At 33.4% G+C, this 26,372-nt stretch overlaps 1 protein-coding gene across 1 annotated transcript; it reads right to left on the bottom strand.

Annotated features, from left to right (window-relative positions):
• Nucleotides 1–341: 341 nt before the first annotated feature.
• Nucleotides 342–18,868, bottom strand: LOC129222942 (protein PF3D7_1417600-like). Its single transcript, XM_054857503.1, has 2 exons — nucleotides 16,666–18,868; nucleotides 342–370 (listed from the first exon to the last, which is right to left on the bottom strand). The coding sequence occupies exons 1-2, from the start codon at nucleotides 18,866–18,868 to the stop codon at nucleotides 342–344; spliced, it is 2,232 nt and encodes a 743-aa protein (XP_054713478.1).
• Between the last annotated feature and the right edge of the window lie 7,504 nt (nucleotides 18,869–26,372).

Here is a 26,372-nt window from a genome sequence, read left to right as displayed (position 1 = left end):
TTTTTTTAATAAGAATAATATGAAAAAAAACCCCAGATACTTAGAGAAGAAATCTATCGTTGTTGAAACACTTTCACCAATATTCAGGTTTTTGTTATAAGTTTCATCATTGTTAAAACTTTTTTCTTTGTAAAAGTGGCAGGTACTAAGGTAACCTTGAGCAAATCATGAAGCTAAATATCTGAATGTACAAGTAAAGGCAAACAGTAGAGTATTCTACATCCAACTCTGAGCAAGGAGGCTTGGCTTTTCTAATCGTTCTCTGCCAACTTTTACCTGTACTTGAATCTTTAGATAATTTAGTTAGACAGCTTCGAGTATGTGTACACACACTCACTCACTCACTTTGTACACAACATAAATATACAGTCTGGAGAACAAGAATGTTTAAAAATATGTCAAAATTGTCAAAAAGCATTATGTACTCAAAATTGTTTTTGTTTTAATTTTTTTATTTTTTTTTAATGAGTAACCTTATCAGCTTTTGCAAAAATTAATTTGACTACAGGATATTTTCTTGTAATTTTGGATTATTATGCAAAAATGCAATATGCGTTACTTTTATGAAGTGTTTTAGCAGGAAAATTGTTTCTGTGGTAACAAACTTTTATTATAAATTTTTATATATTTGCCTTTTTAAGTATATTTTGTAATCAAAAAATGTACCGTATTACCCCGCATTATCTGGCATGCTAGAAAAAAGCGAGGTTGACCAGCATGCCGAGAAATTCGAATTTTCCGGCCTGCTGGATAATTCGAGGTTTATTTTTCAACAAAACAAAGGTAAATTTCCCCATTCAATTCCAATCAGAAAGCAAACCACTGTAAGGAAAAAAACTAAATCCCGAAAGTAACCTTCTTTCGAAAAAAAAGTATATTGCATATCATATGTGCTTGTTATTTATGTTAGGTCATTATTAATGGATTTAATTATGTGCCGATAAAGTAATCAATTCAGAAGTAATCAACGTTCCTGTGGTTTGTTCATAATTTTTTTAAATAAATTATTTTAGGTTTCTTTTAGAGAGGCAAATTTAATTTTTATTTATTGAATAGCTATGGTAAATTATTTAGCACTGGTTTAATGGTGGTTAACTTACTGCTTAAATGTTTGCTTCCTTAGTTTTAATTTAATTTTCATAAAATTTTTCGTTATTAAACCACATTTTTCTTCTTAAAATAACAAATAACATTGTTAGTAAATATTTTAACATAATTAAACTGTTTATTAATACTAATAAGATATGTATAGAACTAATATTTATTTATAAGCTGAATATATATTTTTTATAGTATTAACTTTTTTCCCCTATCCTCGAATTTTCCAGCATACCGGAAAGGACCAGGCAAGTGTTATTGAAAATCTGGTGACCCTCAAATTTTGCGGCATGCCGGATAATGCAGGGTAATACGGTATGACAAGATGAAACTTATGTAAACAATTAGTGTGCTTTGCTTTTCCATGAGTTGCTTGGAGCCCTTTCAAACATTGCCTTATGATTTAGTTATAGCAAATTTGAAAACCGAATTATAACAATTGGAAAAAATTTGTCCAAAGATCAGTTTTGAAGTGCATCATTATGTGACATAACTTATAATAAATGGAGTTATTCAATATCATGAATTCAAATGAATGCATGTTTTGTTACAGCAAGTAAAATATTTATAGGCTTTTAATCCCCACCAAACAAAGCACTGCTTGTTTGGCAATATTTTACTGATACCTTTAAAAAAATTAAAAGAAAGGAAGAGAGGAGGGGGAGAAGGATAGAAATTAAATAATTATTCTTTGTTACCCACTTAGTAAGTTGCTAGCTTATAGCTTGAAATGTCACAATTTAAGGATTAGTGAAAATGCTGGTTTATTGTGTATTAATACTTAAAATATGTGAACTGAATGAAAGTATTATAAGCAGTGCAATTCATTTAGATTGTATGTGTCTTGAGTTTTTCGTAATTTTGACAATCAGAATTTTCTCATTGCTGAAAAAAGAATCAATGGTTTCTAGTTTTTTCTTCAATGTTTGAATTCTGATTTTATTTAATTAAATTTTTTTTTGCCTAAAAGTCCTTAAATAAATGATTGAGCTTGATTTTTTTTTTTTTTTGAAATTTACAAGTTTAAAGGTTGCACTCGGCTATCAATTTGTAAATTGAGAAAAAAATCATGGCTTAGTTATTTAATTCATGTGTTTTCATTTCATGAAAGTGAAATATCTTTTTTTGTAGTTTGGTTTTGTATTTTGATAATCATTCCTGTATTTAAAATTAAATTTTCAATAAAAGCCATAAAAATATCTTATGTGTTTTCTTTACAATTACCTTTCTCAATAACTCAAAATTATCAAACTGGAGTCTTTTATTACCATTTATTGTTTTAGAAAATTCTGATAGAAACCACTATCATGACATGTTCATATTCTTTTAAGCACGCAGTCCAAATATTCTCGTGTTTCATGAATTAGTAGCAGTATTTTGCAGTAGGTCTTTAATGTTATTTATTTCTCCTCTAAAAAGAAGAAAATTTTAAATTAGCCACTTCAAAACAATTCAAAATTTATATACATAAATTATTAAATTTTCAGAACTTTTATGAAACGTACTATATTATTGCCTTGCAGCAGATTGGTCATTCATTACAGGGGTGAATATTTCAAAAGAAGAAAACAAAGTAGGGATTTTTGCTTTCTAGGTTGTAAAATTTGAAATCTATCCCACAAATTTGAATCAAGTGTTGGCGTTTTTGTAAATAAAATTTTTATAGCAGTGTATTCCTCCGAATTGAAATTTAGAGCAGAAGACCACAGTGAGGGTGAATTTTTTGCATGCATTTTTCATTTGAAAGTATTGAAAACGCTTTCGTTATGATATATTTGCTCTTTGTATTACTGCCAACAGAAGTGTTAATTACAGACATTTCTAGAAAGAAGAGGAGACACACTTGAAGAAGAATTGCACTGAAAAGTTTTCAAAATATTCTTGTAAATATAATTCTGAAGTCTGTGCCAAACTATGAACGAAGAATAATTACTAGTACATTTAAATGCTAATAGGGATGTAAGGTGGAGGTTCTCAACCTTTCAGGTTCTGTGCCCCCCTTTGAACACTGATGTGAACTCATGTCCCCCCTCCCCTCAGGGACGTAGCCAAGGGGCGGTCCCTGGGGTCCGGACCCCCTCGCCCCTTCCCGAACACAATCAAAATGATAAGTGGAATACAGAGCGAAAACGGCGTCGGCTCAGTAGGATGTAGGACCACCGCAGAAAATATACACGAAAAAACATGTCTAGGCATAGAGTCAATAAGGGTGTGGATGGTGTCCGGAAGGATGGCTCTCCATTCCCTTACAACCATTTGCCACAGTTCGTCTTCTGAACGAGGCAGGGACAGAGTCTGCAAACGGCGTCCAATCACATCCCACACATGTTCGATTGGTGACAGGCCAGGAGAGTATGGTGGCCAGGGAAGCATCTCTGTGCCTTGGAGAGTATGTTGGCAGTTGCGAGCACTGTGCTGTCGGACGTTATGCTGCTGAAAAATTGCATTAGGTGGCTCTTGAAGATCAGGGATTGCCACCGCCCACAGCACATTATCCAAGTATCGTTGGACCATCATAAAGCCCTGAATACAAACTGGAGGTGATATGGAACTGTACGCAATTGCACCGCAAACCATTATGCCACGTTGTCGTGCGGTGGGACATTCCATAGTTACTGCCGGATTAGATGTGTCGCCACGTCGACGCCACACACGTATGCGGCGACTATCACTGTATAAACAGAAGCGAGATTCATCTGAGAACATGACATTTCTCCCTTCTATCATCCACGTTGCTCTAGTCCATACTAAATGTTGCTGTCTATGTTGTGGGGTCAATGGCAGTCTTCTTAGCGGACGCCGTGATGCAGACCACATGCAACCAGACGACGGGAAATGGTTCTGGTTGACTTGGGAGCATTCAGGATATCTTGCGCCTGCTGCAGAATCGAGGAACAAGTGACTTGTGGCTCTGCTACAGCTTGTCAGTCGATGCATCGATCCACGCGCTCTGACGTCACTCTGACTGCCCCTGCAGCCCTCAATCTTCACACATTTCTTTGTTCCAACCATCTTCGGCACAGCCGATGCACCGTGCCGCATCCATGTGGGTTGATGCTGCGATTTGACGTACGAACCAACCTCTCCTTCTCAGTCCCATCACCATACCCCTTGTAAAATCGTCTATCTGCTGGAAGTTTCTTTGATAATTCTCCAGTCGGAAATAACGACACGAATATTGCCCATTCTGCAAGTTCCTTCCCTTATATCTTACCTCACGTGCGTTGAAGAGCTACGTATTTCACATCATTTATGTAACTCAGTGATGTACGTCTACTCTAAAATTTGCATAAATTTCTGAACACTCCTTCTTGGTGTTGCATTTTCAATGTTGAGCAGTGTATATATTTTGCTAAAAATATCAATTCAAATATTTTTGATTTTAGTGAACTAAATAGATGCACAGATGTGCATTCTTTAATACAAAAATATTTGCAAGTGAATATTTTTTTCTAAGTAATGAAAACAGAGGTTAATTTAAGGACAAACTCTTAGAGTGCCAATTACTGGGGTCCTTACCCTACTATACTGTGGTGAGTAGTTAATCATATACTTATTTCCGAGGGTTACTGATGGCTTTAGCAGATATCCGGGCCTAAACAAGGCGAAAAAGTAGCAGTTTCAACTGACCTTTCCCCTCAAAGCCGTGAGTTAGCCACCAAAACATTTATGCTAGTATGTAACTAGTATCAAGCAGTATCCTTATTTAAAGTAATTGGCTTGGTTTACTCATTGCTTTTGAAGCAAAGCAATTATGAGTCATTCCACGTCAACTGTCCTAATTTTTCGAATCGTCCCCACTTGACCATCTCTGATTTGGATAAAATTTTATAGAGGTGTAGAGATGGCCTTTAAAACAAACCTATGAAAATTTTCAGCTTCCTAGATCCAAATCCTGAGGATCTAGGATCCCCGAAAAATGAGATCCAAAATGGCGGATCAGCTTTTTGTGCCAAATTGTCAAATTTAGCCTAAGTTTGCAGACAATTTTATCACACTGGAATCCTGAAATTTCAGGCGCTTAAAGTACGTTTCGCCGTTAATATATTCAAGTATTTTTGTGAATTTGAGCTCGTTAGACTTGGTGAAGCATGCACATAAACTTGTGAAAAAGCTCGATGGGGAAATTTTTCCTGGATTTTAGGTTGTCATAAAATCTGAACAAAAATAATTCATACGCTCATGCATCGTGATTGCATTGTAAAAATACTTGTTTTTAATGGGTTATAGTTGCACAGCTTAAATATCTATTTTCTATAAGATATTGTCATTCAAAGTGGCTATCAAAACCGTTCAAGTGAAAAATAGTCTAATTTCAAAGCGCTATAGCTCAAGTTTGTCACCTTGCATCTTCTTTTCGTTAAAACAATTAGAAAGAACAGATTTTTCCCTTTCATAATAAGTTTTTTTTCGATGGTGTTCTTTCGTTAAAGGATTAAAAAAAAAAAAAATGAGCTCGTAATTCTGTCTGCCAATAACGAATTGCTATGTTTAAGAGCAGGTTGCGTAAAATTTTATCACACTGGAAGCCTGAAATTTTAGGGGCATAAAGTGCTTTTAGTTGTCAATATGTTCTACTACTTTTATGAATTTGAATTAATGAACTTTTGTGTAGCAAGCATGCAACGTCGCAAGCGAACGTAGTGGGGATACTTTTTCCTGCATTTTAGAATGTTATAAATTCTGAACAAAAATGAGTCGAAAGCTCTTACTTAGTAATTCTATTGTCAATTGTCAATGTACATGTTTTTAATTGGTTATAGTTGCAGAGTGTAAATATTGATTTTCTAAAAGATATTGGCATCCAAATTCGCTGTCAAAATTGTTCACATGGAAAATAGCTTATTTTTGATGCGCGTTAGCTCAAGTTTGTCATCTTGCATCTTTTCGTTTGTACCATTAGAAAGACCATACTTTTTCCTATAAAAATAGTTTTTCTTTACAATGGTGTTCTTTCAGAAAAGCGTAAAAAAATGAGCTTGAAATACTATTTGTCGTTAGCGCGAAAATCTCGTTCTGCAATAATTAAATAATGGTGAATGCCGTGGAAACCGACTAATAGTGATTTTTCACCTGTTATAAGTCAGAAATTATTTTTTATTTATCTTTTAAAAAGATACTATACAAATGAAATATGATAGAAAAAGAAAATTATCTTTTTCTGTCTGATGTATCAGTCTGCTTCCAGAACAAGATATTTTTCTGTTTCTATCATATTTAATTTGCAAAAGAATTTTTAAAAGAGAATTAAAAAACGATTTCTGAGTTATAACAGTTGCAAAATCACTATTAGTCGGCATTTCAAGCTCATTTTTTTACGCTTATCTGAAAGAACACCACCGTAAAGAAAAACTATTTTTATAGGAAAAAAATATGGTGTTTCTAATAGTACCAACGAAAAGAAGATGCAAGGTGACAAACTTGAGCTATAGCGCATTAAAAATAGGCTATTTTTCATGTGAACGATTTTGACAGCGACTTTGGGTGTCAATATCTTTTAGAAAATCAATATTTACGCTCTGCAACTGTAACCCATTAAAAACATGTATATTGACAATAGAATTACAAAGTACGAGCTTTCGAATCATTTTTGTTCAGAATTTATAACATTCTAAAATCCAGGAAAAAGTTTCTCCACTACGATTTCTTACTACATTAGCATACTACACTTGCTACACAAAAGTTAATGATCTCAAATTCATAAAAATACTAGAACGTATTGACAACTAAAAGCACTTTATGCACCTAAAATTTCAGGCTTCCAGTGTAATAACATTTTCCGCAACCTGCTCGTTACGAACAGACAGAATTTCAAACTTATTTTTTTATCCTTAAACGAAAAAACACCATTGAAAAAAAAAACTTATTTTGAAATGAAAAAATCTGTTCTTTCTAATTATGGTTTTCACGAAAAGAAGATGCGAGGTGACAAACTAGAGCTATAGCGCTTTGAAATTAGACTATTTTTCACTTGAACGGTTTTGATAGCCACTTTGGATGACAATATCTTTTAGAAAATAGATATCTAAGCTCTGCAACTGTAACCCATTAAAAACAAGTATTTTACATTGGAATCACGAAGCACGAGCGTATGAATTATTTTAGTCCAGATTTTATAACAACTTAAAATTCAAGAAAAGTTTTCCCTATCGAGCTTATTCACAAGTTTACGCGCATGCTACACAAAATCTAACGAGCTCAAACTCACAAAAATACTTGAGTATATTAACGGCGAATCGTACTCTAAGCGCTTAAAATTTCGGGCTTCCAGTGTGATAAAACTGTCTGTAAATTTAGTCAAAACTTGGCGATTCGGCACAAAAAGCTGATCCGCCATTTTGGATCACATTTTTCGGAGATCCCTAATCCTCAAGGTTTGGATCTAGGGAGCTGAAAATTTGCATAGGTTAGTTTCAAAGGCATCTCTACACCACTATAAAATTGCATCCAAATCGGTGATGGTCGTGTGGGGACCCCTAGGTCACTTGACATGGAATGAATGACTCTCATGTATTTAACTCTTTTTTCTCACGACCCTAAACTTTGACCTCCACTCGAAGGCCAACAAGTCAAATTAGAGAGGAAAAAAGCTTCAATTTTTCTTATCACCAAACTAGTAAAATATTCTGAAAGTTTCAATAAAACTGAAGGTGTCAACTATCAGGCCCCCATTTACTGTCTCCAACTTAAAAAAAAAAGTAACTTAAATACGAGAAGGAAAAACGATGATTAATATCAACAAGAAGTTCTGTCTAGAACTAAACGAGCCTACTTTCCCGTATACCAATATCGAGATTTTCTAGTATCTGATCAGTATTCTCAAAATTAGCTAAAATCGTAAATTATTTCAAACATATTTTTTTAATATTTTAAGCTGATTTCGAGAAATAAAGTATGCCTCGCTCATCTAAATAAGTAGATACGTAAAAAATAAATAAAAGAACAAATAAAATAGCAGCACCTTTTAAACAAAGCAGCTAAATACATTTTCTCCATCAAAAAAAAAAAAAAAAAAAAAAAAATCTTCAACCGCTTTTAAAAAGGAAAAAAAAAAAAAAAGAATTCAAATTAAAATCTCATTAAAATAATCATACCAAAAAAAAAAAAAATCGTTTGTTTTTTCCCTGTTGCCAAAAAATATTTTTAAGAATGAATTAATGTACTTTTAAAAATAAATAAAAACAATAAAATGTCAACTAAAAGAAATAATTTTCATTGTCGAAAAAACTAGTATGTTGTGGCCATCACGAAACTTTCTTCTGTATTTTTTTTCTGATCCCTTCCCATGCTTGACAATATGCAATATTCCCAACAAAAACAAAATTACACATGCAAAAACTAGACGACCATCCCAGTCTGAATTATTCGCAACTTCAACGAACTATAGGGGGCACTGCAGTCACTGTCTAATGGCCGACTTAAAAACTAAAACAAACGCATGTGGTAACGAAGAAAATTCTAAAAGTGTTGTGATTTTTGTTCGTTTGTATGATATTTTTCGCTTTATTCTTTTTAAATTAATTTTCAAAGTTTTGTGGATATTCTGGCCCACGTAGAAAGAAATGAGAATTCAAGAAGCATTACTAAACGTCAAAGATTAATGCAAACTACGTAGTTCGTAGTTCTAAGCAGCTATTTCCACGATGTTGAATTCGATATTTATCAATAAACTAAATAATAATTGTGGCCTGACAAGAACAACAGTTAATGCTAGAAAATTCAATATGACATAACAAATTATTATCGAAAGAAGATGATACTTCTTTGCCTTGCTTGGCTAGCGCTTTTTGTTTTGCATTTGTGGCTGAGTTATTTCTCTCGAATTCCCGATTCGGTTAATTTAAAATTTTTCTGTTTCGATTTTTCTAATTTCTGAGTTATGATTTAATTATGTCAAGTTATGCAAATCATCTACAGAATTCTTACGGATATATGGTGGTAGTTTTCTTTTCAGTTGATTGACCATTATTTCTTTTTACTTATCGAATTCTGTAATCTTACTACCATTTTATTCCACTCATGATAAAAATTAAAAATGGTTTAACTAAAAACGCGAAACCTCACCAAGGCTACTTTGCTCGCACAATACTAAAACTATAACCCTAAACAAATTTGGTGAAACCTTTCAGCAGAGAATAAAAGGAATAAAGTAAATTCTTTCTCGGTGAAACATTTTTCATTTTGTTCTACGATAATATATTCAAGAAAATATTTTGCATACCGTTCATTCCAACTAAATGCTGCTGTAAAAGATGGTTAGTTAAATTAATTTAAGATTAAAAAAAAAAAACTCATATTCTTACAAATTCATACAAAACAATAAAAAATTTTACCTTGTATAACGTTATCCAAGTTTGTTAATCCAGTTTTCGCTTTCACCATTTTCAATCAACTCATATTTTAGAAGGAAATAAGGAAAACTAACATTATTTTGAGAAGCTCGAGAATACTACTAAGGGACGAATTAATTTCTGTAGATGAAAGCAAACTAAGACTCATCGATTGCGTTAATAAATACTCAGAACAAACTGCCTGTGTTTACGTCAACAGACACACGTGGAACGCAACGTGGCAATGTTTTAGTTTCATCGGCAGTTTTGTAAATCACCACAAGGTAGCGTATTCGAGCGCTGGAGTTCCGAATTGCAAAAGCAAAGCAAAGAGCGAAAATTGAAAGTTACTTTAAAAGCCTTCCTTGAATTAATTATAAATATTTTATTTGTTAACAAACATAAGATGGCAACAGTTAAAAATTTTAAATCACTGAGATAATATTTCCGATCATTTCCATACAATTAAAATCACGAGAAATACGCAGACGACAATCTATTACGATTTATCTTTCTTATTGTTGCATTAATAAAGCTATTTTTATTCGCAAAAAAAAAAAAAAAAAAAAAAAAAAAAAAAAATTAATCTGAATTCTGAAATTTTGAATTCAAATTATGTTTTTCGCAATCACGAACTGAGACAGGACCCTACTCGCTGGAGTTATTGTTTCTAGAAACAGCTCCTGTCCTCCCCCCCCCCCAAGCCTGCCTCTATTCCTGGGCGGTTACGTGTGCATAGTTGTGTGTGTGCGTAGACCTGTGTGAAGTCGTGTGTGTGTATGTGTGTGAACGTGCGTGTGTGTAGGACATGGACGCCTCCGACCAGGAGAAGCGGATAGCTCAAAACCAGAGCAGCCGCGCCGCGCCGCCAGCAGAGGACGGTGGGCGGTTGTGCTGCAGAGGCTTCTAGTTCAAGTTGAAAAAGGCACGGACACCAAAAACGGTCAAATGAGAACAATAAGCAATCGTGATTGCTCAAAAAATCAACACCTCTTGGAGCGATTGGCGTCAAAATTGAACCAAAGCCTGTTTACATATGGATTAACATATATTCCAAATTTCAACCAGAACGTAGTATTACTTCTTGAGATAGGGTACTCACAATGGAAAAAAAGAACGGGCGATTGCGCTACTCCCTTTCTAGCTGTTGACACCAAAATAAAATCAGCTCTTATACCCACTAAGGGCTACTTGCCGATAAATTTTTCTTTCATTCCTATCATTATTTCTTGAGATACAGCAGTCACAATTGACTACAAAAAAACGTTCTATAGCTCAACCCCCGTTTGAGCTATTGACACCAAAATTGAATCAGCACCTGTTCCTGTTAATGGCAACATATGGACCAATTTTTGTTTGATTCCGCCAGTTACTTCCTGAGGAATAGCAAGCACGCGTAACTCAAAAAACGTCCCATTGCTCCACCCCCCCCCCCTTGGAGGAATTCGAGCCGAAAACCAATGGGCACAAGTTCACATAGGGGACATATGTGTACCAAATTTCGTTCGATTTCATGCGGCAGTTTTCGCTGTAGAGCGGCCACAAAAAACTGGTCACACACAGACGTGACACATACACATACACACAGACAGACAGACATTTTCCAAAAATAGTCGAAATGGACTCAGCACACCTCAAAACGTTCGAATCCGTCAAAATTCGAAATTCGAAAATTTGCACGAATCCAATACTTTCTTCTATATATTAGATATAGAAGAAAGTAAAAATCGTCTGCGCATATCTTTATGTAGAAACATAAAGGACTCCGAATTTCTCCGCCAAAAACTGAATACATAAATTAAAATTTTAACTTGAAAATAAAATCAAAACATATTTAAAACAATTATTTCACAGTAAAAACCATGGCTGTGGTGTCGGAGTTCATCTGATTTTGGGACAAAAGAGTTAGATTCGAGAGCTGAAAGTTTTAAATTCTAAGACTCGGAGTTGAAATCGGTCATTTCCCCAAATAGTCTGCAAATCTGCCAATATTTGCAGAGACGGAGTAGGACTTATTGTTTGATACAGGAGTCGGAGTCGAATAACCAAGAGTTAGAGTCAGCCATTTTTCCTCCGTGAATAAAGTTTTGCCAAAGCTAAGAAATCAGATTCAGAGTCGGGAAATCGGAGTCCGAGTAATTTTTGGGCACAGGAGTCGGAGTCAGGAGTGCCAAAATTATTGGAGTCGGAGTCGGGAGTAGGCCGTTAAGAGCTATTCACAACAAAGTTTGTTTGAAGTAAATCCGCCTTTAAGTTCGGAATCTATATTGACTTTCAGTTTCCCCGTAGGCGCTAAAGTTAAGAGATTTGAACTGTTCAAAATTGAACGAAAACTTGTTCAAATCAAAAAGATATTTTCGATACATGTTTTTCATCAAAAGCTTTTCCCTACAAAGTTTGTTTAGAGCCACTTCGCCTCTAAGTTCAAGATTTATTTTCGATTTGAATTTCCCCGTAGGCGCTAATGTTAAGTTTTTTTGAACTGTTTAAAATTGGACGAAAAATTGTTCAAATCGAAAAATGAATTATGGGAATGAGATGTCCTCGCTGAGATCTTTCTAACCAAAAAAAGAATTTGTTCGAATCGGACTATTCATTCAAAAGTTATTAGGGGGACAGACAGATCGACAGACAGACCGACAGACATTTTTCCCCATCTCAATACCCTACTTTCCAATTTTTAATTTTTCAATATTTATCTAACTATTTTATTTATTTTTGACTTTTTTTTTTCGGGATATTTTTAAGATGCATTAAGCCTTCTTTCATGCTTTTTTTCTTCTTTCTCTGACTTTTACTGGGAAAGTAGGCTAAACAAGAAGTTCCGTCTAGAACTATACGAGCTTACTTTCCCGTATACCCATACTACTTTCTAATACCTGATCAATATTTTCAAAAGTAGCTAAAATCGCAAATTGCTTCAAACATAATTTTTTATTATTTTAAGCTAATTTATAGGAATAAAATATTCCTCACTCATCTATATAAAAAAAAACGAACAAATAAAATTAACAGCACCTTTTAAACAAAGCAGCTAATACACTTTTTTCCATTAAAAAAAATTCTTTAACAGCTTTCAAAACGAAAAAATAATAATTAAAATTAATAAGCTTATTAAAATAAATACATCATATCAAAAGAAAAAAAATTGTTTCTTTTTCCCCTGTAGCCAAAAATAATTTTTTAAATGAATTAATGCACTTACCAAAATAAATAAAGACAATAAAATGTCAACTTAAATACTTTTCATCGTCGAAAAAAAAAAAAAAAAATTAATTTGAATTTTGACATTTTGAATTCAAATTATGTTTTTCGCAATCACGAGTGTGTGTATGTAGGCGTGTGTGTTTGTGTGTACGGGTTATGTGTATGTGTGTGTATGAATGTGTGTCGGGGGGGGGGGTATGTGTACGTGTGTGTAGGCATATGTGTTTGTGTCTGTGTGCATGCATGAATGTGTGGGTAGTTGTGTATGTGTGTGTGTATGTGTGGGTGTCTGTATGTATGCGTGTGTGTAAGTGTTTGTATGTGTGTATGTGTTTGTGTGTGTGTATGTGTTTGTGTGTGTATGTATGCGCGTGTGTGTAGGACATGGATGCAACCTGGAGACGGCTTTCGCTATAGGAGCAGCATCGTGAGGAGCCAGCCGGTCCACGGTGATGGTGCGGAGGGTGGCGGTGGGAAAAATCAGCGTGACGCCAAAAACAGTCAAATGAGAACAATAAGCAATCGTGATTGCTCAAAAAAAAATCGTCTGCGCATTTCTTTATGTAGAAACATAAATGACTTCGAGTTTATTCGCCGAAAACTGAATACCTAAATTAAAACTTTAGCGTGAAAATAAAAACAAATCATATCAACAATAATTATTTCACAGTTAACACCGTAGCTGCGGAGTCGGAGTCGGAGTCAATCTCATTTTGAGGTAAAGGAGTCGGAGACGAATATCCAACACTCGGAGTCAGTCATTTGTCCTCCGTATATAAATTTTTGCCAAAGCTACGAAGTCAGAGTCGAAGTCGGGGAATCGGAGTTCGATTAATTGTCGGGCACAGAAGTCGGATTCTGGAGTTGGCGTCAAGAGCTATTTCCAACAAAATTTGTTTGAAACAAATCCGCCTTCAAATACGGAATCTATATTGACTTTCAGTTTCAGCGTAGACGCTAATGTTAAGGGATTTGAACTGTTCAAAATTGAACGGAAAATTGTTCAGATCAAAAAGATATTTTATATACAAGTTTTTCATCAAAAGCTTTTTTCTACAAAGTTTGTTTGAAGTAAATGCGCCTCATAGTTCGGAATTGCCTTGAATTTCCCCGTAGATGCTAATGTTAAGTTTTTTTAAATTGTTCAAAATTGAACAAAAACTAATTCAAATCAAAAAATGAATTATAGGAATGAGATGTCGTCGCCGAGATCTTTCGAACAAAAAAAAGTTTATTCGAATCGGACTATTCATTCAAAAGTTATTAGGGGGGGGGGGGGACAGACAGACAGACCGACAGACGGACCGACAGACATTTTTCCCCATCTCAATATACCCTACTTTCCAATTTTTAATTTTTCAATATTTATCTAACTATTTTATTTATTTTTGACTTTTTTTGTTTTTCGGGATATTTTTAAGATGCATTAAGCCTTCTTTCATGCTTTTTTCTTCTTTTTCTGACTTTTACTGGGAAAGTAGGCTAAAAACGACGATTTACCAAAAGCTTTAAAAGGAGCCACAGAAAAAATGGGGTGTAAATATGGGCCCTTTTCAAAAAAACCATTAAGAATAGTTTAAAAACTGAATAAAACTATACAAATTGACAGAGAATTTATTTATTACAGGAGAAAAAAAAAATATTTAAATACATCGCAAACATACTGGCTCTTTCAGCTCCAGCACAATTAAGTGTGCCCACATTTGGCACATAGCACATTTCACCTACACTCTTCGAGTGTCTTCAGAGAACTTTCCATCACGAAGGTGATGTGTGAAATGTGTTATGTGCCAAATGCCCACATTTAGCACATAACAATTACACTTAAGAAATTCGGTAAGTTAAAGCGTGCGTGACCAATAAAGGTGTGCTTCAAAAAATAGCCTAAGATCTCCACTTTCCGAATGTCTTATTTCTTCCGGATTTGGCTATATTTCTCCTTATTTATTCAGGAGAAAATTTTAGGCATGCATCCCGCGACCTCAGTTCTTATTTCCACCAAAGAACAGTAACCACTGAAGTTGCTCACGCATTTTGATAGGAATTGGTATTTTTAAAGGCAGCGCTGATTTTATTTTAGAACTTTTGTCCTAATTCTTTAAGAAGAGACTAATGTCTTTATTCGACGAGCAATTTTTACTTTCTTCTATATCTAATATATAGAAGAAAGTATTGGATTCGTGCAAAATTTCGAATTTTGACGGATTCGAACGTTTTGAGGTGTGCTGAGTCCATTTCGACTATTTTTGGAAAATGTCTGTCTGTCTGTGTGTGTGTGTGTGTGTGTGTCACGTCTGTGTGTGACCAGTTTTTTGTGGCCGCTCTACAGCAAAAACTACCGCATGAAATTGAACGAAATTTGGTACACATATGTGCCCCTATGTGAACTTGTGCCCATTGGTTTTTGGCGCGAATTCCTCCAAGGGGGTGGAGCAATGGGACGTTTTTTGAGTTACACGTGCTTGCTATTCCTCGGGAAGTAACTGGCGGAATCAAACAAAATTTAGTCCATATGTTGCCCCTAACAGGAGCAGGTGCTGATTCAATTTTGGTGTCAATAGCTCAAAGGGGGGTTGAGTTATAGAACGTTTTTTGTCGTCAATTGTGACTGCTGTATCTCAAAAAATAACGAACGGAATCAAACAAAAAAATTTTGACAAGTAGTCCTTAGTGGGTATAAGAGCTGATTTTATTTTGGTGTCAACAGCTAAAAAGGGGGTAGCGCAATCGCCCGTTCTTTTTTTCCATTGTGAGTGCCCTATCTCACGAAGTAATGCTACGTTCTGGTTGAAATTTGGAATATATGTGAATCCATACGTAAACAGGCTTTGGTTCAATTTTGACTCCAATCGCTCCAAGAGGTGTTGATTTTTTTTTTTTTTTTTTTTTTTTTTGCGAATAAGATAAATCGTAATAGATTATCGTCTGCGTATTTCTCGTGATTTTAATTGTATGGAAATGATCGGAAATATTATCTCAATGATTTAAAATTTTTAACTGTTGCCATCTTATGTTTGTTAGTAAATAAAATATTTGTAATTAAAGTAAGGCTTTTAAGTAATTTCAATTTTCGCTCTTTGTTTTGTTTTTACAATAATTCAGACATTGGGATGGTCGTCAAGTTTTTGCATGTGTAATTTTGTTTTTGTTAGGAATATTGCTTCCTCGTCAAGCATGGGGAGGGATCAGAAAAATTAAAAATATAGAAGAAAGTTTCGTGATGGCCACAACATACTAGTTAGAGACTGATATCCTTACTGCAATGAGGTTCTTCTAGGAAATGTTGTCATTATTGTGAAGGGAAATTTTACCCTAAGTTTCTCCTCTTTTGTTCACGCCTGAGGGTTGAACACGTGTCTCTTGACATTCTTTTATTTTCGAGGGCAAACCATGTAACGTTGGGCGAAGCAGCTAGTATAAAATGTCGTAATACACATTATATCACATCAATGTCATGTTATAAACATAATATAGTAAATTAATTTTTAGTTACATTTAATGTATTAGTTTTAATAATAAATGAATATTAATAAAATTAATAAATATAGTATTTAGACTGCAAATATTGTAGCTCTATAAATATCGAAAATATTCGATGTGCTTTCAAATTAAATATCGCATATTTGTCATGATATGTAACGAGATATATCTACTGATCCGTATATAAGATAATGATGATATATAAGATAGATATTATGAATATATTACCTCAAGTTAGCAATTTCTTTCAAAATTTGTAACAAAATTTCTTTAAACTCGGAGTTGTTCACGTTATCTGTCTGTTGGCTAATATTACTTTGGTTGGTTATGTTTGAACAGCTTGCTTGAATTTGTTCGTCTGCTTCAAGCATTGACAATTGAGATGCTGTCAGGCTGAAATCATCATCCATTTCCATAAAGAAATCTGTTTCTGAAAAATTAAATAGAATGATGTATGTAAAAGCAACGTGCATGTAGCACAACTTGTCAACTTTAAGATTCAACTTCATTTTGAAAATTTAATTGTGATAAATTATACTAAGAAACTTACCTGATTTTGCGTCTATTATCTTTGAAATGTTCACCTTCTCATATTCTGTTAATTTATATTCCTTTTCATTACTTAAATTGTGTTCATTTTCTTTTCGCATGTTTTCTTCACAATGAAGTTCGGCAAATTCTTTGAATGATACTAAAGGCAGTCTGTTACCTATTTCTGAGTTTGCTATATCTTTTGTTGAAACACACTCACTTTTTGGTTTTGCGCTCATGTTCTGGTTTTCGTTTTCTTGATAACTCGTTTCAGCTGTCAAACGTTTACTTGAATCAATTTTTTCTGGTTGAATGGCATATTTAGATTCATTCGTTAACCCTCCAAAATCAAGATTATTACGTTTATTTGATTTCTGGTCCAGTGACAGGGTTTCAAGACGTTTTTCATGAACTGTCGATATTATTTCATCATCACCAAATAATTCATTTAATTGTTTGAGAGCACAAGTTGGGATGATGTCTAATTCATTTTCTTTTTTCACTTCTTTGTTTAAAATAATATTTTCCATCGGCAATTCATTCTTATTAATGATGTCGCTTTTACTTTCTCTGTAAGTGTAAGATTCGATATTTTGTACCTCTTCAACTTTCGATGAGTTTTCTTCTGCAGAGCTATCCATCACCTCGCTACTGTCATCTAAAGTTGCATCAGTAGTTTTGATTTCACACTTTTGCGTTAGCTTTTTCTCTTCAGATTGTTTTGAATCATATTTGTTTATCTCATGCATTGTCTGGTTGCTTAAATCGGGGCAGTAATTCGAATGGCTGTTTAAATATTCATTATATTTTGAAACTTCGCATTCTTTGTCATACTCTAAAGCGCTCATGCATGGTATTGTAAGTATTTTCAAATTTTTTAAATTAGAAAATGGATTATATTTTTCGTCTTGAATTTTCCCACTGTTATTCATTAATTTATTTTCTTTTATGTCATTTTTTGTAACGGATTCTCCACAGATTGTTGCTTTAACACAACTAGAGCTTGAACCACGATTTCGTGTCAATATGCTTGTAAAAGATGGTATCTGAGTGCATAAACCATTATGGTCATCCATACTTGTTTCATTAGAAGAAAGCTTATTGAGCTCAGCTGCATTCTCTGAATTAACAACGCATGATTCTTCACTATTACTTATATTTTCTTCAGTGTCTATGGCATTTACATTTAATACAATGTTATGAGTACCATTATCTTCCTTAAAATTTGTAGCAAGATTATTTGATTCAAAATTATTAGTTTCGTTCTCAATCTCTGTTTTGCTTACAATAGTGATGCTGCTTGTTTTTGTTTCATATGTTTCTGAAACATTTGTGTCTTCTCCAAATATTCTTTCATGGTTACTTTCATCAGATTCTAAATTTTTGCTTTGTTCAAGTTCCATAGATTTCTCAGTATCTCTTGTTTTTGTCTGGTTTTTCTTTAAATTAGCTTCATCTTGCATACTTTTGTCCTTGCGACATATTTTTGGTTCACATGTTTCTTTATTTTCTAGTTTTAAATCTCTATTAACTTGAATAATACTTATATTATTTGTATTTTCAATACTTTTAACTATATCTTGAATTTCCTTTTGTTCGAAAGTATTTCCTGCAAGAGTTTGAGTTGAAACCAATTCTTCAGAATATTTTACAGCGTGCAGAATATCTAAAGATTTGTTTTCCTTCGACTCATTTTCAGTTTCAAAATAATTGTTTTTATCTACACATATATCTTGCTCTTTCTTGTTTAAATGCTTTTTAGGAATTTTATACAAAGAACCTTGTTTCTGTAGAATGTTTTCTACTAAACTTACTTCTGCATTCTCTAATTTGCTCGATGAAACACAGTTAAGTTCACGTTCTGAATCCTTTTGCCCAAATGTTTTTGAATTGTTTGTATCATTTGCGTTATTACATTGTATTTTTTCTACGATTTTGAGGTTATTTAAGATGTTACAATTATTTTTATCTGAATGTGAGTTCATGTTTTCACTTTCAAGATGCCGATTTCTGTTACGAGTTTCAGTTTTCTTACTTTCCAGATGCTGGTTTTTGTCAAGAATTTCAGTTTTCTTACTTTCCATATGCTGATTTCTGTCATGTGTTCCTATTTCCGCACTTTCAAGATGCTGGTTTCCGTCATGTGTTTCAGTCTTCTCACTTTCACGATGCTGGTTTTGCTGGTTTGTGTCACAATTTTCGGTTTTCTCACGGATGTGCATGTCAACCACTTGCTTTATGCAATTATTTAGTATCTTTTTAGTTTCTGGTGGTACTTGTTCTCCTTTGTCTGCTTCATTTTGAGCACAGTGCTTATCACCATTGGCAGTTTTTTCCTCAAAAATATTTTCCCATTTCCAGTTATTCTTTTTGCCATTTACTAAGTCATCATCAAGAAATGGATCATTTGGATCAAGTATACGCTGGATTTTTGTTTCAGATTTTCTTCTTTTGTTTTTTATCACAGAACTTTTTTTTCTTTTTACTACTGTCGCAAGCGTTTGTTTTTCAGAGATAAATTGCTCTGGGATATCTTGTTTTAAATTTTTTTTCTCTTTCAATGGACATTGAAAATTGCTATTTCTGTTCCGTAATTGAATAACTTTCGAACGTATATTTTTTCCAATTTGAAAGTTTGAACCTTTATATATATTCTTCGCTTCTCCTTCCATGTTATATACTTTATTTTCAAGAATAAATTAAAATGTAACATGAAAGATAGTTTTTGATGCAAAATTGTTCTTCGCACTGTTCACAGTGAATTTCTATTTCAAAAAAAAAGAAAAAAAAGTATCGGTTGAAAAAAAAATTTAAATTGATGACTTGAAAATTGAAAACTTGATACTACGCTAAATGTACAAAATTAGTTTTCGTTCATCAAGGGTCGTCGACAGGATTTCATTCGACAGGAGTGCCCTGCTCACTTAGAGGGGGGGGGGAGGTCATGGCGCAGACTGCGCCACTGAAATTTTTAGGGGGGGGGGATGTTTTGAGGGGTATTTTTTTCTTTTTTGAGTGTTCTTGGTTTTGTGTTGCAACCCTGCATAATATTATTTGTGTTTTAACTGAGAGTGTGTTTTTCTTCTAAACTCAGAAGCTGTATATAAACCAAGGCTGTGGAGTTAGAGTCGAAATCATTAGAAAGCATGCCGATTCCAACTCCGGGCTTCTTTTTTTCTTTTATTTTCACTGACTGTCCTTACATTAAAAAAAAATGGTTACGAATTGGTTTGATTTATGTATAAAGACTACTAATAAGAAAAATGCTGCCATTGGCAACTAGCTGGCTTCTTTATTTATCGAACTTTCACTTTCTGTAATCAGGAGCGTGCACAGAAATTTTGGGGCCCGTCACAAATGACTTTTCCGGGCCCTCCTCCACATTGTTTACCTCCACGCCTAGTTAAAAAAATATTGGGCCCCCTTCAGGCTCGGGGCCGGGCCAACAGGTTTCCCTTCTCCCCCTCCCCTGTCTGTAATAGCTGCCACTGCCGACCCGCTAGTTTGCTTGTTTTTATAACTTTCTTTAACTATATTAGCAACTATCAGCAAAGGTTTTGTTCCGTAATATTTTGTAAGTATAAGCAGTTTTTGAATCAGAAGTAATCACTTTCATTAAGTCTAATCAATAATAATATATTTTTACTTTGATCTCAGTTATAAAATAGTAAAGCAAATGTATCCCTGGGGCAATTCAAGGCCCGTAGCCTGGGTGGAAACACCTGAGGGGGCGGCAAATTCAAATAAGTTTTGGCGCAAAAACACTAATCCAAAAGACCTAATAAAATGTAACACATGTTTTTTTTTTTTTTTTAAATCTAAAGACGATTCTATAAACTTGGTTTTGATTAAAAGGTATGAAATAAAATCGGTATATAATTTCTTAATTACAATGCTCAATCAAAGTTAATCTTAAAAGCTTTATATTATAGTTAATTTTAAAGCAGCCAGTAAAATTTAAGTTCAAAATTGAGAGAAGAAGAAAAAAAGGTATACTTTCAAAGCTATTTGTACAAAGCTGTATACCACCGTTCCACCGTATTTAGCATAAAATTTGCTCCAGATACGTATGTAACCTATCCTCTTCCAGCAACATAGTACCCTATTTTCATTGAAATTTCATAGAAGAAATACAATTTAAGATTTATTGGGGAAATATTTCAGAAATAAAGTATTCATATTTTTTTTTTATAAACTCGTTAATTAACTTGGGGTGTCACCTCCTCCCCCCTCCAGCTGGGTGTTACTCGAGGGCTTTGCAAGAAAGCATCTTTCTCTAAAGTTGCACCTTACACAGCTTTCAAAAATTAAATTCACATGATTTGATCAACATTAATTTATTAAACATTCAAAGTAGAACAAATTAATCCTTCTCATTTTTCTAAAAACTGGGTCTTTGAGAAATCTCACTTTAAAAATAGCAACTATTGGAAAACTTGATTTTCAAATTGAATTTCCAACGTTGTATGATGCATCTTAGGTTTGCTATAAAACACGAAGCTGAAATTTCATAAAGAATAACTAATATTTCAATCACTGTTAAGGGTTTCCAACCCCCTTACCATGAAGAGAAAAAATTGGAAAAAAAAAAAACGGAGTCGGAGTCGGCCATTTTTCCTCCGACTCCGCAGCTCTGATATAAACTAAAGCAAAAATAATTGAAATAAATGAATCTGACGGTTATGGATTTAAGAATGAATTCTGGCTTCAAAAGTAGGCTTTTGCAAAACCTTTTGTATAGGAAAATCATGCAGGCCTCCTCATAAATAGTATGCACAAAAAGATGCATTAAGTGCAAAAAAGAAAGTTGAAAGCCCACGAGTTCGTACCTTGCGTGTAGACACTTGGTTTCATTCAAGATAACTACTTTTTTAAAAATATATAACAGTTGAAAATATCCCTTTTTTATTGCAGTGTGAAATGTCATCGAAGCCCTTAAGGCTGCTCTTCAGTGGGGAAGAAAAACGATCTCGCTTGAAAATGGGCCTTTTCTTTAAACGAAAGCAGTGTACATCAGTGAAATGATTGACACTTCAACAGCCAATAGAACGAACGGTGACCGATGAAAGTGTGGATCATGTGACCTGTCACATTTTGCAGGGGGACAGACCGGACGCTCCCCCTGCTGTGCAAGTCAAGGGAGGTATAGCTGTCGGCGAAATGAAACCGCAGCTTTTTACAGACCCTTCCAAGGAAATTCTAGTTCTTTCCCTCTTGAGTCTTGACTACACAAGTAAAAGAAAAATAACTCAATGTAAAAGGCGCGAAATTTTACATTCCCGCGCATTTTGCAATCCTACTTGTGATATTATTTATTTGTATTCACGCTAAAATTAATTTTGAAACAAAGATTTTTTCCCCCATTAATACGGTTTCAGATCTCATCTAGGAAAAATTAACGAATGAATGAATATTTGCAATAAATAAATTCATAAATTCGTTTTATTTTTAGAAAAATGTTCGTTATTGAAAATTGATGATTTCAAAAAAGGAAGGAAAAAAAAAGATAGCCTGCATGACCACACTGAATTTTAACGAAATGAACTCCAAATTCTAACCAAAAAATATTCTTTAAAAATGGATGATCCTACTTAATATATTTGAAAAATCGAGTGCCGAATAAAACTGGGGACTAACTAGTTATCGGTTGGCGAAATTTTTTCGCTTCCTCTGCCTGTTTGCCACTCTCCCCAACCCCATCCGAGTTGCCAGAAAACATTCTTCTTAAAAATGAAACTAGATCCTCTTTGCATAGTTAATACTTGATTGTACAATAAACATTAGTGCCACTAATTAGTTACATTAACCTTTATTTGAACTGATAATTTTAGTGCTAAACTAAATACTACTTTGTTGGTTAGTTACCTGTTTTACAAATGCAGTGGCGAATAGATAAAAATGTGGCTACTATAATTGCCTTTTCTCACCACTGGTGACCAGAAAATTCCTCTAATCTTTATCTTTGAATCCTTTTCTTTTTGAAAAAATATTTATTTATTTATCTAATTTTATATGTAGATGAGAAGGCTACGATAGCATTTCTCAAGGGGTTGTTATGGTGAAAGTTCTTTCAAATTGAGCATAACAACGGCAAAGTCGCGGACGGCTACGGATAAGGATTTCCTGAATTTGAAAAATTAAAGATTTTTCTATGATCTTTGTTTGTATGCAGGGGTGCTCACCCTGCTCCAAGCTCAAAGGCAAAAATCACCCCTTCACCCACTCTCAATGTTTGTAAACTATCTTACTCTGAAATTTTGAAATAAAGCTAAACCTAGCACTTTTAGAGTTTCAGATTCCCAGTTACTAAATTCGGCAAAATACATGAGGTATTACATACACTATATGACCAAAAGTGTTGGGACACTTTCAAAAATTCACAATTTTACGGATTTCTCGAGAAATAAAAGACCAATTGCTCTCAGCTCTGTAATTTTTTTTCTCATGAAAAGTATACTCCAGACGTCAAATCCAATAACAATTAAGTCTGCTATTCATTTAGGGGACCAGCAACAAATAATCCGTTCTTATCATGAATCACTCTGTAACGATGGCAGGAAAGTGTTGCCAGTTTGCTAACAATCCCTTACCATTCGTCACCTATCCTAGAATTATAGAAATTCGGCTCATTAGATCGCTGATAACTTTTTAAAATTTAAAGAAATTGCGGTGGAATTTTTTTCATGGATTGTAGGATGTATCTGAGCTTTGAATTATGAACGTTATAAATTGCTATCTTTCGTGCATGCGCAGTGAAAAATTAATAGCATTAATTGGTTCATATTTCATCAAATTTTCAATATTTTAACTTCAAATTTTATTATTATGTTTCTCTAAAATGCTGTCAAATATTCTAAAAGTTTAGTAACGTCTGACGAAATACTCTGCGTAATATGAGGCGAAAACCGTCAAAAATTTTTTTGCATTTTCGGAAGAAATGCTTATATTTCCATGGGTATAAGAGATATTTTCACAAAAATATAAAAATAAGTTTTTGATAGATTTTTAACTCATTTCTGAAAATTATAGCTTATTCCCAGCAATTTGCAATGAAAAATGATCAAAAAACTTTTTTCCTCAATTTGTTGTCGGTCCCCTAAATGAATAGCAGACTTAATTTTTATTGGAAAATGACAACTAGAGTATACATTTTATGCGAAACAAATTATAGAGCAATTGGTCTATTATTTCTCGAGAAATCCCTAAAAATGTGAATTTTTGAAAGTGTCCCAATGCTTTAGGTCATATAGTGTATATAGTGCTTCTACTTCAACACATTGAGTTTTTATTAAAATTTCCTAATAAGTCTTGTGAGTGTCTGATCCTCGTTAGTTGTCATAATAAATATTAAGGGTTGTCCTTTTTCTCAGGAGGCAGGAAAATATTACCTACATGTACAGTGGCTCCCAAAAGTGTTCGTACACCTACGACTTTCAATGAAATTGGCCAATATCCATTAGTTAGAATTAATATTTCGGAATAATTATTTTATTATAAGATCTATGATCTATTTTTAACAAAACTACATGAAAATTTTTAGTAAAATATTAAAACATAATTTTTGAAAAATCAAAAACCAAAAATTGCCGGAAATTTTATCTCACAAAAGTCTTCGTACACTTTGAAAAAATGTCAAACAATTGGTAAATAATCTAACTTTTTACAAAGTTATTATTTAGTAGAATATCATGCAGTATCAGCAACAGCTTTTAAACGTCTGGGAATAGATTTCATTGTTTTTTCTTTCTTTTTTATGCAGTTTCTGAGTAAGTGTACAGCAGCTCTTCGAGTCTTAATGTTTCTAGTTTGCTTTTCGTTTCAATGGTGTATTTTCGTAATCTAGCCGCCAGATATCTCCAAATATGTTCCATTAAGTTTAAATCTGGCGATTGAGGAGATATTTCTAAGTTTAAGGACAATTTTTGAGGCATCAAACGGAAACGTGTACTTTTTATCGAAAAAACAAAGTTGTTTCCGATTACCAAATTTTGGGCTAATAGTTTAAAAATGTTTTTTAAAATATTTAAATGAACAGCATGATTCATTATTTCTTCTAAAAATTCTAAATTTCCAAGTCCTGATGCAGTTATGAACCCTCACACAAGAATACCTTTACCGTCCTGATTAACTGATCCAACTAAGTTCTTAAGAATAAATTCCTCATTTTTTTTCCATTGACAGATATGCAACAATTTAACCCAAAATATTGAATTTATTTTCATCTATAAGTAAGACATTGTTCCAAAACGTTTTGAGCTTATTTTACGACGGATAGCGTAAGCTTACTGTTTTTCGCACGAACAAGAAAATTTCTGCTGGAAGAGGTCTCATTAAATCCAGCTAACCAGAGAACTTGGCGAACAATTATAGGTGAAAATTAAACATAAAATGTTTCATTCAATTCTGCAGAAACTTTTTCAGCACTCAAATGTGTATTTTTCATAATTTTTTTAACTCTAAAACTGCGATCACGTTTTGTTAAGTTTGCCAGTTGACCTTTTCTTACCTTGTTTTCGATCCGATTCTTGTCTTTAAATCATTTTATCAAGCACTTCACCATAGAATGGTATAAAATAAATAATTTAGAGACATTTTAAACCAATTTATGTCTACTGTGATGGGAAAAAATCAAATTTCGAATCGTGTTTGTTGTTTTCTACGGATACCTGCTATTTAAAAAAAAAAAAGCAGAATATTCGGGAATAAATAAACAAAAAATTAAAGGCAAATGACTTTACAGTGTCATTGCAATGCAAAAAAAAAAAAAAAAAAAATAAATAAAAAAACCACTTATGATAATTTTAATCATGAAATTATTCGAAAATATTTCAGTGTACGATGATTTTTGTGGCGTATTTTTTCTCTGTTTCTTCGTTTTTTGACAAATTTCAGAAATAAATTCTGGTAATATTTTGAAAAAAACTACTGGGTTTTATTCAGAATGGCATAGGAATGGTGTGAAAAAAAATTGGACTTCATATTCGAATTCAGTTTTGCGTTATTTTGGTTTTACTACGAAATTCCAAGGTGTACGAACACTTTTGGGAGCCACTGTATATCTGCCTGAAAAAAAAAAAAAAAAAACCCTCGAAATACTTAGGTGAAAAAAAATCTCCTCTGCCAGATTTTAAAGTTTTTATCGCTCTGCCTCGTTTTTATGCATCTTGCATTTAATGAATCAATAATAAAAAATAAAAAAAGGGCAAGAAACAGATTTGCAGGAAATACATAAAGTTAAAACAAAAATGAAAATGAACAGCTTACATTTAGGAAAGCAATTATAAGTACAAGTAAGGGTTCACAATTTAAAAAGAAAAAAAAAAATCAAGACAAACTTTTTCTTTTTAAGTTCTGTGTTACGCACTTCTGTGCCGAAAAATTATCGTATCGTGTCTTCAGTCACAGAATAAAATGAATGTTCTAATCAAATGATTATCAAGTAATTTTCATTCGTATAGAACAAAAATCTTTTTTGAGATCCCACATTTTCTATTCTATTGACTCCTAATTCCTAATAATATGTAAATACAGCGAGAGAAAGGATTTAGCTTTTTGTTTAGGAGAGGGAACCATTTCTATATTTAATTAACATGATCTTTATCGTAAGCATACTATTTACTCAGAAATACTCCCTATTTTCCCAAGCACTCTGTTTGGGGGCTATGCCATTTAATTTTCACGAAAATAAAATTTTCAAAATGCACTTTTAGACGAACTTTGGTAGTA

This window comes from Uloborus diversus, chromosome 5 (assembly GCF_026930045.1).
Source record: "Uloborus diversus isolate 005 chromosome 5, Udiv.v.3.1, whole genome shotgun sequence".
In the NCBI taxonomy this organism is placed as follows: domain Eukaryota; kingdom Metazoa; phylum Arthropoda; class Arachnida; order Araneae; family Uloboridae; genus Uloborus; species Uloborus diversus.
The sequence above is the reverse complement of the archived record's forward strand: the minus strand, read 5'-3'. Positions and strand labels throughout refer to the sequence as shown.

Bases quoted from the DNA above. Each gene is read 5' to 3' on its own strand.
- LOC129222942 (XM_054857503.1), bottom strand. From the start codon at position 18,868: ATGCACATCCGTGAGAAAACCGAAAATTGTGACACAAACCAGCAAAAC. The intron at 371-16,665 runs GTAAGTTTCTTA...CTTGTTCTCCAG, and splicing joins GATAATAGACGCAAAATCAG to ACTGTATATTTATGTTGTGT.